This window comes from Bombus pascuorum, unplaced genomic scaffold, assembly GCF_905332965.1.
Source record: "Bombus pascuorum unplaced genomic scaffold, iyBomPasc1.1, whole genome shotgun sequence".
NCBI lineage: Eukaryota > Metazoa > Arthropoda > Insecta > Hymenoptera > Apidae > Bombus > Bombus pascuorum.
This window is the reverse complement of record NW_026869739.1, coordinates 99,607-110,954: the sequence shown is the minus strand read 5'-3', so window position 1 is coordinate 110,954 and position 11,348 is coordinate 99,607. Positions and strand designations below refer to the sequence as shown.

At 39.5% G+C, this 11,348-nt stretch overlaps 1 protein-coding gene across 1 annotated transcript; it reads left to right on the top strand.

The window, feature by feature from the left end:
- Positions 1-9,406: 9,406 nt before the first annotated feature.
- LOC132915728 (protein RRP5 homolog) lies at positions 9,407-10,759 on the top strand. Its single transcript, XM_060975546.1, is given in 4 exon segments — positions 9,407-9,735; positions 9,737-10,275; positions 10,317-10,482; positions 10,560-10,759. Coding segments are annotated over 4 exon segments (1,197 nt in total). The 3' UTR covers positions 10,723-10,759.
- The last annotated feature ends 589 nt before the right edge of the window (positions 10,760-11,348 follow it).

The following is an 11,348-nucleotide window of genomic DNA, read 5'->3' as shown; positions in this document are numbered from 1 at the left end:
TCGGTAACTGCTTTCTTGTAGGACCTGACGGCTTCCCGGTATCGCGCTTTTTCCAGATCCTTCTCTTCCGGGTCTCTGGTCGCTTGATACCGTCTTCTCGCCCGGTAGGCCCGTCGTTTCGCCCTGGTGAGTTCCGGCGTCCACCATGGCACGGATTTAGCGTGCCATTTCTTCCTCTAGATGGTTGCGTCGCAGGCTCTTCTCAGGGCTGCCTGCAGGCGCTCCGCCATCTCCTCGACGTCTTCCTCCCGCTGCGGGGTGAATTCTTGGAGGAGTGCCTTCTCCTCCAGGAGGATTTTTTGGAACGCCTCCCAGTCGGCGGTTCTTGTATTATACCTCCTGACCGGCTGATGCGGCTGGAGGCTCTCCTTATCAAGGGCTAGGCGCGTCTCCAGGATTCTGTGGTCACTGGAGGTTCCGTCCTCGTGTACTGCCCATTCTTCCACGAGCGGTATGAGCTCTGGGCTCGCCAAGGTAACATCGATGTTGGATCGTCCTCTGGTGGTCTCGAAGTTGTGGGCCTGTCCCGGTCTATTTAGGACGTGTAGGCCGTATTGCGCAATGACGGCCTCTAAGGCTTCCCCTCTGTCGTCGGTGCTCCTGCTATACCATAACGGCGATTTGGCGTTAGCGTCCACGCCGATTATGGTTTTCTTGCCCCTGGTGTGCCTTAGTACTTCTTCCAGTTGTTTGATGCCAACTTCGATGTTTTCCGTCGGCGGGAAGTACTGGCTGACGACGTAGATCTCCGTTGCGCCGTCGCTTATTTGCGCACACACGCAGTGGGTTGTGCACAGGCCGGCGATCTCAAGGGCCGTCATGTTTCTGCTGCGGATTCCCACCGCGGCCATCGGCGGGTCTTGCTTCGAGCCTCGAGAAGCGATCGCGAAGTCTGCGCCGAGCCCAGGTACTTTTCCCTCTAGGCTGTAGGGTTCCTGCATCAGCAGGATCACGTTCCCGTCAGCCTCTAGTTCCGCTTTAATTTCATGGGGGACAATTTTTGACCTCTGCATGTTATGTTGCAGGATCCTTATCCCCCATTGTCTCCCGAGTCCGTTTCCAGGTTCGTTAGACATCTTATTCATAAGATGTCTTCGTTACCTGGAGTTCTAGGGCCCTTCTGTATGCAGGGCAGTTTTGGTTGGAGGCTGCATGGTCTCCCTTTTTCCCAGCCTTTTTGCAATTGACACAGCTGGGGGGGGGGGGCTACTCTTGCTGGGGCATTCCTTGGTACTATGGCCACTGTCGGCGCAGTGGGCGCAAATGTCGTAATTGACGCGGCAGTATTTTGCCATGTGACCGTACCCTTGGCACTTGTAGCATCTGCTGACTGCTACAAAGTCCATGACTTTGCACGAGTTCCATGAGATGTAGATTTTACCCTTCAGGAGCTTGTCTCTCACCTGGGGGGGGGGGTACCTCTACTACCCAGTTCGTCTCGCTTTGGTCTTTGCGGCCTGTTCTGAAACAGAACTTTATGGCCGCTAAGTCCTCTTCGCCCAGTCTTTCCTGGTTCTGTCTTCGAAGGCAGGCCAGTATCTCCTCCTCCGAGATATCCCTCGGGACGTCGTATATGATCATCCTGGGGTTCCTCCTCGTTGGTGTGCTGGCTTTTAGGCCGGCCTCCTTTAGTTTTGCGTTTTCCGTAAACGCCTTCAGGTCTTCCGGCTTCGTCGTTTCTACGACCAGCCCCTTGCCGCCTATTTTCCGTATGGCCGCGACTTGCAATCCTCTTATTCGGGGGCTCACCACGGTGAACAGTGCGTCGCACGTTTCCTCACTGGTGCGTATGCCCCCGTCAGCGGTTTCTGGGCGGATAATAACCACGTTTTTCGGTGGTTTTACCGCCTTCGCTTCTACCTTGTTGCAGGCCATTTTGACCTTTTCAGCGTATGAGGGGTTTTTGTCCCGGCCTGGTTTTTCTTGGCCACCGCTGCCTCTAGTCGCTTGCTAGCCTGGAGGGTCTTACTGACGGCCTTCAGTGTGGCCGAACCTTTTTCCTTCTCCTCTCCGCAGTTGTTTTCTAATTTCCCGGTGAGGTAGCTATTATAGAGTAATAGCTCCTCAACTATACCCCGCATGTCCCTAAAGTACTTCATAATGGACGAGGTTTGTTCTTTATTAATTTTCTTCGCCGGGTCCAGGCAGAAGGCAAGAATTTTCTGCTCTATTACTCCGGCTTGTGCCCTGAGTTTCCAAAGTGTCCCGTGTGGCGGCGCTGCAATCGCGCGTCCTCAATATGGCGTCCAATATGGCGTTCCCGCTCACTTAACCACTACCGACCACGTATTCGCTACGAAACCCTAAAAACTGTATTTTCCGTTATATTGCACCACTTTTTTAACGTCACTAGTTCCCTGAATTTTTTCCGTGCACTTGCACAGACTTTTCCTCCGCTAGGAAGGTTTCTTCTGCGATATACGTGCTCGAAAGTCTCTCCGAGCACGTGCTTAACCTCAACGTTGCCGCACGAGATTTCACTTCGCACTTTTCTTCACTTCCCACTGTTATTTTACCACTAAAACTTCACTTTCCAACAATTTTTACTACTCAAAGCTGGTTTTTTCCGCAAATATTGGCTTATATATGCAGAGCGATCGTTACGCGTCCGTTCTGCCTGCCGCCATCTTGCGAACTCGGGAAGACCATACAGGACGGTGACGCGAAAACTATGCGCGAAGGGCCCCCTGGCAACAATGGAGATGGAACCGGCGCTGCTGGCTGAGGTCATCGTGACGCCCCCCCCCCAAAGAGGACACCGCAGTGGAACAGGTGGATCATTACGCTGATAATAAAAAAAAATAGGGGACAACATTTCTGGGACGATTATATGGATAAATTACGTACACGAGCTTGTCGAATTGAACACGTTATCGTCAATAATGCATAAAATAAGTGCCAAACAAAATAAGCAAATACAATTTCCTGACTGCAAATTGCTACGTGGTAGAATCTTAATGGTAACAAATTGGTTTATCTTGATATTCCTATAAGGTATTTGTAAAGGAACTTTAGCTGCAATACCTGTACGTCGTCACATAAATGATTTACTGGCAGATCTAACACCTTATATTTATTCATCCTAAAATTAAATGTTAAAGAAAATTAAATTTCAAAGAATCCGATATTATGGCGCTCTGCATCATAAAATCTGCATTTGAAAAGAAGTATTATGTGAGAAAGAAATCGAATGATAATAATTACTTAAAAAGGAAGAAACAAAACCAAGAGAACATGGTACTTATCAAAAGATAAGAATTCAAAAGTTACTGGAAGTACCAAATGTGGAAAACAAAGAGAAGCTAAATCAAAAACCGCGCGGTCAGCGTCTACTTCTTCGACCGTTGGGTCTTTGTGATACTTCTGACATTGGTAAAATGTAATCATAGACTATGGATACAGAAATATGGGTAGTACCATAGGTCTATCGTCTATTCATTTCTGGATATAACATTCGTGGTTCGTGATATCGTCGCACATGGATTGCGTCGTTGCCTATTGTCCCAGTTTAGCCGGTTCCTCCAGCTAGTTTACGATCAATTTCTTGTGTTCTGCGAAGCAGAAAAATCAGAGACTGTTCAAGAATCTTGACGATAAATTTGACTTATACTGTTCCTTCTAAAATAAAACGATATATCTGATCAAGTTCCTCGGAATAAAATATTATGCCTATTTGCATGGCAAGCTTTGCATTTGAAAAGAAATACTCAGTACAAGACAAGTTGTGCGATAATAATAACTTAAAAAAAGTTGACATTTTTAATTTCATAGAGTGCTTACTTCATAAATGAATTCATAGGAATGTCCTGGAGAAAGCACTTGTTTAGACATTACTATGTAAAAGTATGAGAACCTCGTTCAAAATGTATATCCAGTTTGAAGAGCAGTATGGTATTCAGAAAGGTCTGATTTGTGTTCAGCAAATATTTATAGAAAATATATTTATGAAAATTTACTTCTATTTTATTGCTACATATGCAAAAACATACTGTTAAAATTGATATATACAGTGGCTTGGTAAACTATTTACATTTGTCACAGAAAACTAAGATATTCATATTGTGTGTTGTACATAAAACATTTTGTTAGCGCTATAATGAGATTGTCCTATTTATATTGCCACTTTGAAAATATATATAAAAGTTGCAGGATATTTAATGTAAACATATATTTAGTATAAAATTAATATACAGTATGTATAGTCACCTTAAGCGTACAATGTATTATATTAAAAATGATCCCACTGAGTACTGAGACTTTCTAATGTTATGAATGATTGCTTATTTAAATATTTTTATAACCTTTGCAAAATATATGTACATGTACTTGAACTAAATATTTTATAATTCCTGCATTCATTTTTAGAATTGTTTAACATTTTAAAAATACAATTAAGATAGTTGGATGTCATTACAGCATTAATGAAATTTGAAAATGTTTCGTATAATAGACGTATGATAATAATAAAAGGTCTATCGATACTTTCAGAAGTTACAGTATAAAAGTGAAAGAAAAAAATAAATTGACACGTTCTAATTATTTTTTTCACTTTGTGTCAATGTTACGAGAACAATACAATTCATTTCTTCAGATCTGCCCAAGTTACGATTAGAATACGATCGGAAACCGAAAAGTTATAAATATGTCATCCAATAATCAGTGTTAGTTTTTTTTTAATATGAACTACATAAATTGATAGTTAAAGACATGTTTAAATCGATCGATAATCGAGTTTAAAATTGGAATAATTTGGCGCGATAAACGTGATTGGTAATCAAAATCCTTTTATAGCCGTGAGTGGCAACATTCGTTTCGGAGTTTCACCCTAGGCACTTTCTTGTGCGCTAGCGCAAAATGTGGTAGTCGCGGAAGCGACGACTGCCAACGTGGAAATCGGTCACATTGTAATCGCCTTATTGTTTGCACACACGTTGTGTTAGCAAAGTCAGTGGTGATAATCTCGTGGTGTCTTAAATGTTTAATAAGCTAGGAGAGGGAAGCGTGGGGAAAAGAGGTAAATAGCTCGAGTAGCAAACTCGGTCGGCGACAAATCCACACTCTTACCAAATCGTGTCAAAGATTCTTCCTGTAAAAACGATCATCGTGACGTTATTTAGACATAAAACCCTGTTGTAAATCGATAGTGTGTCTCGAGTCTCGTAGCGTCGCGCGACTACTTCCTCAGTTCAGACATATCGAATTGGAAATTCCGAGTATTCGCCATGGTGTGTGACGTTACCGACAATTCCGTGCGATGGCCCGTGCTTTTCAGCATCGTGACGCATCACCTCTCCGCCCCTTATTCTTTTCGTAAAATTTCCGTAAGAGCGTTGGCTAAAATTCATTGCTGCTCAATAAACGACGACATGATCGAGGGGATGCGATCGTGTTCGTCTATGTACACATTTACTTTGGACGAATTAATCAAGTGAAAACCCCTATCTACTTGTGTAAGAGGCATACAGTCCGTGAGTATTTTTCATTTTATAAAGAATGGCTCGTATTTGTAAAATATGCGATTGTATATATACGGGTGGGTTTTAACTTTGCAAGGTGATAAATGCCAAAGGCACAGTGTCCAAATAAACGCGTCTTCTTTCTCTTTCTTTTCCATCTTGTCGTCCTATCACTCTATCCTTGTCCCTCCTCCGATCGTACCCCTTTCTGGCTGTCTCTCTCACTCACTCACTCACTCATTCACTTATTCACTCTCACTCTCACTCTCTATTTCTTCCCTCCTGCGACAAGTTTAACGTCTTTTCCTCGCGTTTTCTTACTCTCTGACCTCGTAAACGTGGGGTTAGGTTATAATAAAAAACAGCATCGCGGACATCAAAAATTGGTGACCAATCCCTATACGGAGCGTCGTAGTATTGGTAGATAAACTTTTGGCGTTCTAAAGGAAAGTTTAACCCTGCTGCAATCCTCAAATTTTGATACTTCAATTTTGTTTTAATTTTAGCAGTAGAAGAGGTTTATGGTATGTATGTTTATATAGTATGTTTATAGTATCTGCATACAGATGGCGAGCGCGAACTCACGTTGTCATTTTCAATATAGTACTTTAAGAATATATTTATCTTAAAATTGAGATGAGCAGTGATGCATACCAATAACAGTCTTTTCATATCTTACCTGAATTTGAATACCACTGGATAAAAAATGATCGAAAGAACGCAGCAGGGTTAATTGAGCCAATGAACTTGAAAATTGTATCGTCCTCGTATCAAAATCATGAATGTGCAAATTTTTCAGTAAAAAAGTCGGCACTTTTTAGTTTTAACTATATGAATTAAAGGTACGAACAAGGAATAAATGACGATGATTATGGTTTAAACTTGATTCTAGTTATTTTACGTTAAATTGTGAATCTCTATAATTTATTGAATCGCATATTCGTGGCATTGCTACAAGAGAAACGATATCTTCGAGAAAGATAGGGAGAAATGAAAAATATATAGTACATATAGAATGTCGACAGAGCTGGCAAACCGTTTTGATCGAATCGTGATAAGAAAGCTTCGAATTATTTTAGATTTGAAAAACTATCCAGGAGGGAAATCTTGATTTTAATACATTTAAATTCATACGATTGACGAGAGAAATTCAGAGTTAGGTGAGAGAATAGGATACGTGTTGTACACGATTGTAATATTTTAGCAACATTTTCAATTCTTATGATATATTGTATCGCGTAAATCTATTTGTTACTATAATCACACATTGTGTCTCTTGAAAACGCAAAATAGAGATTCTTCATATTTTAGTCTTGTATCCAAATAATAAACAATGTTTCTACGTCCCTTATTTTTTCTTTCTTCTTCCTTCAGAGAGGTAGAGTCTATAACAGCAGGAAACGAGCAGAACGTTGATTTAAACGTATGCCGACATTAGAAGAAAAGAAGAAAATATTGGAGAAGAATTAGGAATAACCACGGAAGAAACAGAAATTAGTTTTCACCATCCAACTCACCTATACCCGAATGCGATTTAGAGCTGCATCGCTAATAGTTTACGAGAACGATAATTTTCCTCGTTTTATAAACTACATAGGGAGTTAAGATTAGAATTTTGTTAATAAACATATAACTAAATAAAATCGACTAAATTATTAGTTACAAGACATTGAAATTATTTATTTATTCCAAGAAAACTCTAATCCTTCTCGCGCTAGTACTCCTGCCCATAGCAGACAAGCCGAAACGTGGAGTTTATTTACCATTCGCATTAATACGGTAGTCAAAGCTACTTCTATGGTTATATCAACGAATTAGATTATCAAGAATACGATAGTTTGGAAATTTAAAATAGTGTTGCGCTTTAGAAAGGCGCGACAAATTTTTGAATTCGTTCTGTTGTCGCGAAAGTATTTAAACGATCTCCTGGGGTATTCAGAATAGTGCCGCGATTTAGAAAGGTGCGACAAGTTTTCAATCTATTCCATTCAGTCGCTCGCCTCGTTTCGAAAATAACGAACGTAAGACGAACCAAGTAAAATAGTCTAACGACTATTTCTGATGGCAGCTACTACCGTTTTGATTTAAATATAATTCGAGAAATCTAAGATTCTACATCTAGAGTAACGCATAATCGGTTACGAACACCGAAGATCGAGACCAGATCGTAACAGATGCCAATATTTTTTATTTTATTAACATCCATCGTGCTCCTACAATTAAATTCTACAACATTATATATATACGTATAATATTCTAGAATTTATGTATATATATATATACGTTGTATCCTTACAGTCTTCATCTGTGTCAGAATGAAATGTAATCGCAATGTAAATTGAACTGAAATTTTTGTTAATATCTCGGAAACCAAAGTCGACCGACTGTAACATATGTGTAGCGGCACATAAGTCATAGGACTAGGTGAATCGAGAGCGACTCATGTTGTTGTGCCTCGGAACACAGACACTGCCTCAACGTACGAAATATAACAATAGATAATTTCCGGGCAAAACAATGTAAACAATGTAAACAAATTCAAATTTTCCGACTCCCCCCTCCCCTCCCCCAACTAGTATAAATAAACGGACGCGATCGCGAGCGAGTAAGTCATTATCCGAATTATTACACGAGTTACTTATCCGAGTTATTATCTGCGATTAACGGAGTATACGAGTTATCGAGTTATCCACAAGCGTTCATACTCTATCGCGAATACGTTCGTGCGAGCGTCTCTCGACGGTATTTATATTTACTTATATTTATTACATTTATTGCAAATATATTTGACGGGTTCCAGCAGCAATCTCTCTCGTTATTTTATAACATTGATCCTCACACAATCCACCACACGTTTAAGGGAAAATTGCACAGAATATTCACTTTGACAACATATTTCAAGGTTATTGAAATCGGATAAATCGTCCACTTTGTAAATAATGACCAGTTTTTCATTTTGAAAAATAAATCTTTTTTACTTAATTATTTAATCTTGTCCGAAAGAAAGTTATTCTTAATATTTTTTATCGCCGCTCTGATCGTGCTTATAGCTTCTATTGTAACCCTTACGTAAACATACTTTTGACCGCGGTTATCTTCCTTTTCTTTTGCTTTTTCTTTCTCCTTTCCTCTCTAGTGTCAGAGCGGCGAAGTATATTGGCGTTTCTATACTCTCGGGTCGTTATTGTCACAGAGAGATGGCCACGTCTACCCGTGGCACCCATATGGCATATACTGCTAGTTTTGTATAATAAAGTTTACATAGACTATCATATCGGAAATATTATTTACTTTATCATTATCATTTAATTTGCGAAACGTTTGAACTACGTGAAACAATTTGTAGCGGCACTCGACAATAAACCTTCCAACGGTTTCTGTTCCTTGCTATACAAAGCAGGCTCTATCCCTCGGACAAGATGATTGCATACCTTCAAGGAACTTAAGAACCCGCCATAAATCACAGGATTTCTCTAGTTAAGGTCCTTCAAACCGATCAAATATCTTTTAGTTTTAGCATTCCTTAATTTATTATCTACTCCGGAAAAATACGAGAAAATGTGCTTTTCTCACGTATGATGCTTTCCGCCAGCAACTTTCTCTCGAGGGCGGTTAGCATCCTTCCTCACCCACCGACCTGGTAGATTAACCAATTAACAGCGACGTCCATTTCCCCCACTTTCCTAACAAAAACTTTTCCTAATGAATCCGATTCTCCCGTACTCTTAGCCACACCCATCACAGTTTTCCTCCGTAGGGCCACCAATACAAAAAGACAATTCCTCTACGTTCCTTGAGCAGTCATCGTATTAGATTGTATCGCGTACTCTGCTCAATCGCTATCTTAACTCATCGTCTGTCAGTCGAGTTGTAACCGAGAATTGCGAATCGTCAAGTGTAATCGCGAGTCCTACGTAAAGCGTCGAAAGTGAGAACAAAATCAAGAGAACATGCTACACGCCGAAAGAATAAAAATTGAAAAGTTACAGAAAGTACGAAGGATGAAAAACAAAGGAAAACGAAACAGAGAGAAACCAGTGAGAGATTTAGAAAAGGAATATTCTAAGAAAATGTGTGTTGAACAAACAGGAGAAGAAAAGATAAAACTGGAAGATACGGATTACGATAATAATAAGTATTACGAGCAGAAGCCAAGGATATCTCCGTGTGGATTTTTCTGGGACGGCAACCCTAATTTATCTCTCGATAAGGATAAAGAGTCATCCAGCGATAGTGAAGATGAAGTAGAGGAAAAACCAAAACTGAGAAATAAGAAATTAAGTAAGCCAAAGAGAAGAAGCTCTGGCCAACAACCAGTTACCAAATTCTGTGGATCAGTTCGACAGATTAGTTTTAGCTAGTCCAGACAGTTCAATAGTATGGTTACAGTATATGGCATACCATTTACAGGCAACAGAAATAGAGAAAGCAAGAGCAGTTGCGAGAAGAGCGGTAAAAACAATTAATTTCAGGGAAGAGAAGGAAAAATCAAACGTTTGGACGGCTTGGTTAAATTTAGAATCTAAATTTGGAATTTCTGAATCGTTACATGATGTTTTTCGAGAGGCAGTGACGTCTAACGACCCACTAAAAATCTACAGTCACATGTTGACTGTTCATGTCGAGGCTGGTAGGCAGATGGAATTGGAGAAAACAATCAATACCATGATTGCGAAGTTTAAACATATTCCTGAGACATGGTTTAACTGTGGAGAAGGATTATTAAAAATAGGTTTGAAGGACAGATCGCGGCATATTATGCAGAGAGCATTGCAATCTTTGCCAGCATGTGAACATATGTACATAACAGAAATAAAATGTCATAAAGAATAAAATACTAATGTAATACAAATTTTACAGATGTAAATCTAATTGCTCGGTTTGCAATTAAGGAGAACAAATTTGGGGATAAAGAGAGAGCACAAACTCTGTTTGAGCAAATTCTAAGTTCTTATCCAAAACGGGTGGATATATGGTCTTGTTATATTGATTCCCTAGTGAAATCTAATGATATTGATATGGCAAGGTAAAAATATTTTTTCAACTATATTTTGTCTTTTTAATTTCATAGAGAATTTACCTTATAATAATTTGTATTTACAGGAAAGTTCTAGAGAGAGCAGTTGTTCAAACATTACCGCCTAGAAAGATGAAGATTCTCTTTAAAAAATTCATCAATTTTGAAGAACAACATGGTACTCGGGAAGACGTGACTCGTGTTCAACAAATGGCTGTAGAATATGTAGAGAAGCAGTGTACAAGATGACCAAAAATAATAAAACATTTTTACATGTATTTCATTACATCGTGCGAGCAAAAGTCCAGTTATGTAAAGTTTCCCCATTCAATAACTTCATGTTGTTATTTATAATATTTATAGTTTTCACCTTCTAAATCTGTTGTTTCCATAATGTCTGTACTATCTTCATTATAAGTTTCTTCTTCATCGAATATAATATTTCCATTGCTGCAGCTTTCCTCACTTACTTTACACTTTCTTTTCATTTTGGGGATTACAAAATTTTTGTCGAATAGCGCGAAGAACGCTGGCTGAATGCAATTGACTCAAGATTCCCTTATTACAGATTGTCATTTCTTAAACGTGTATGTGCAAAGATATGTTCTTAAGAAATGGGAATCTGTAACAGTGAAATGTTAGCTTTATCACCACAACAATGTTTTTCCAATATTTAACTGTTCTTGGTTCATCGTGATCTATCTAGGTATACAGGATTTTATCTGATTCATCGACATCATCCATGTAGGTATTGTAAGATTGAATGATAGCCGCTTTTGACGAATGCATTTTTCTGTCATGTTGTCTTTTTGTTATTATCACATTTTAATTCGCTATCTTCGTTGAAATTAGTAATGCAGGATTTTTTACACTCT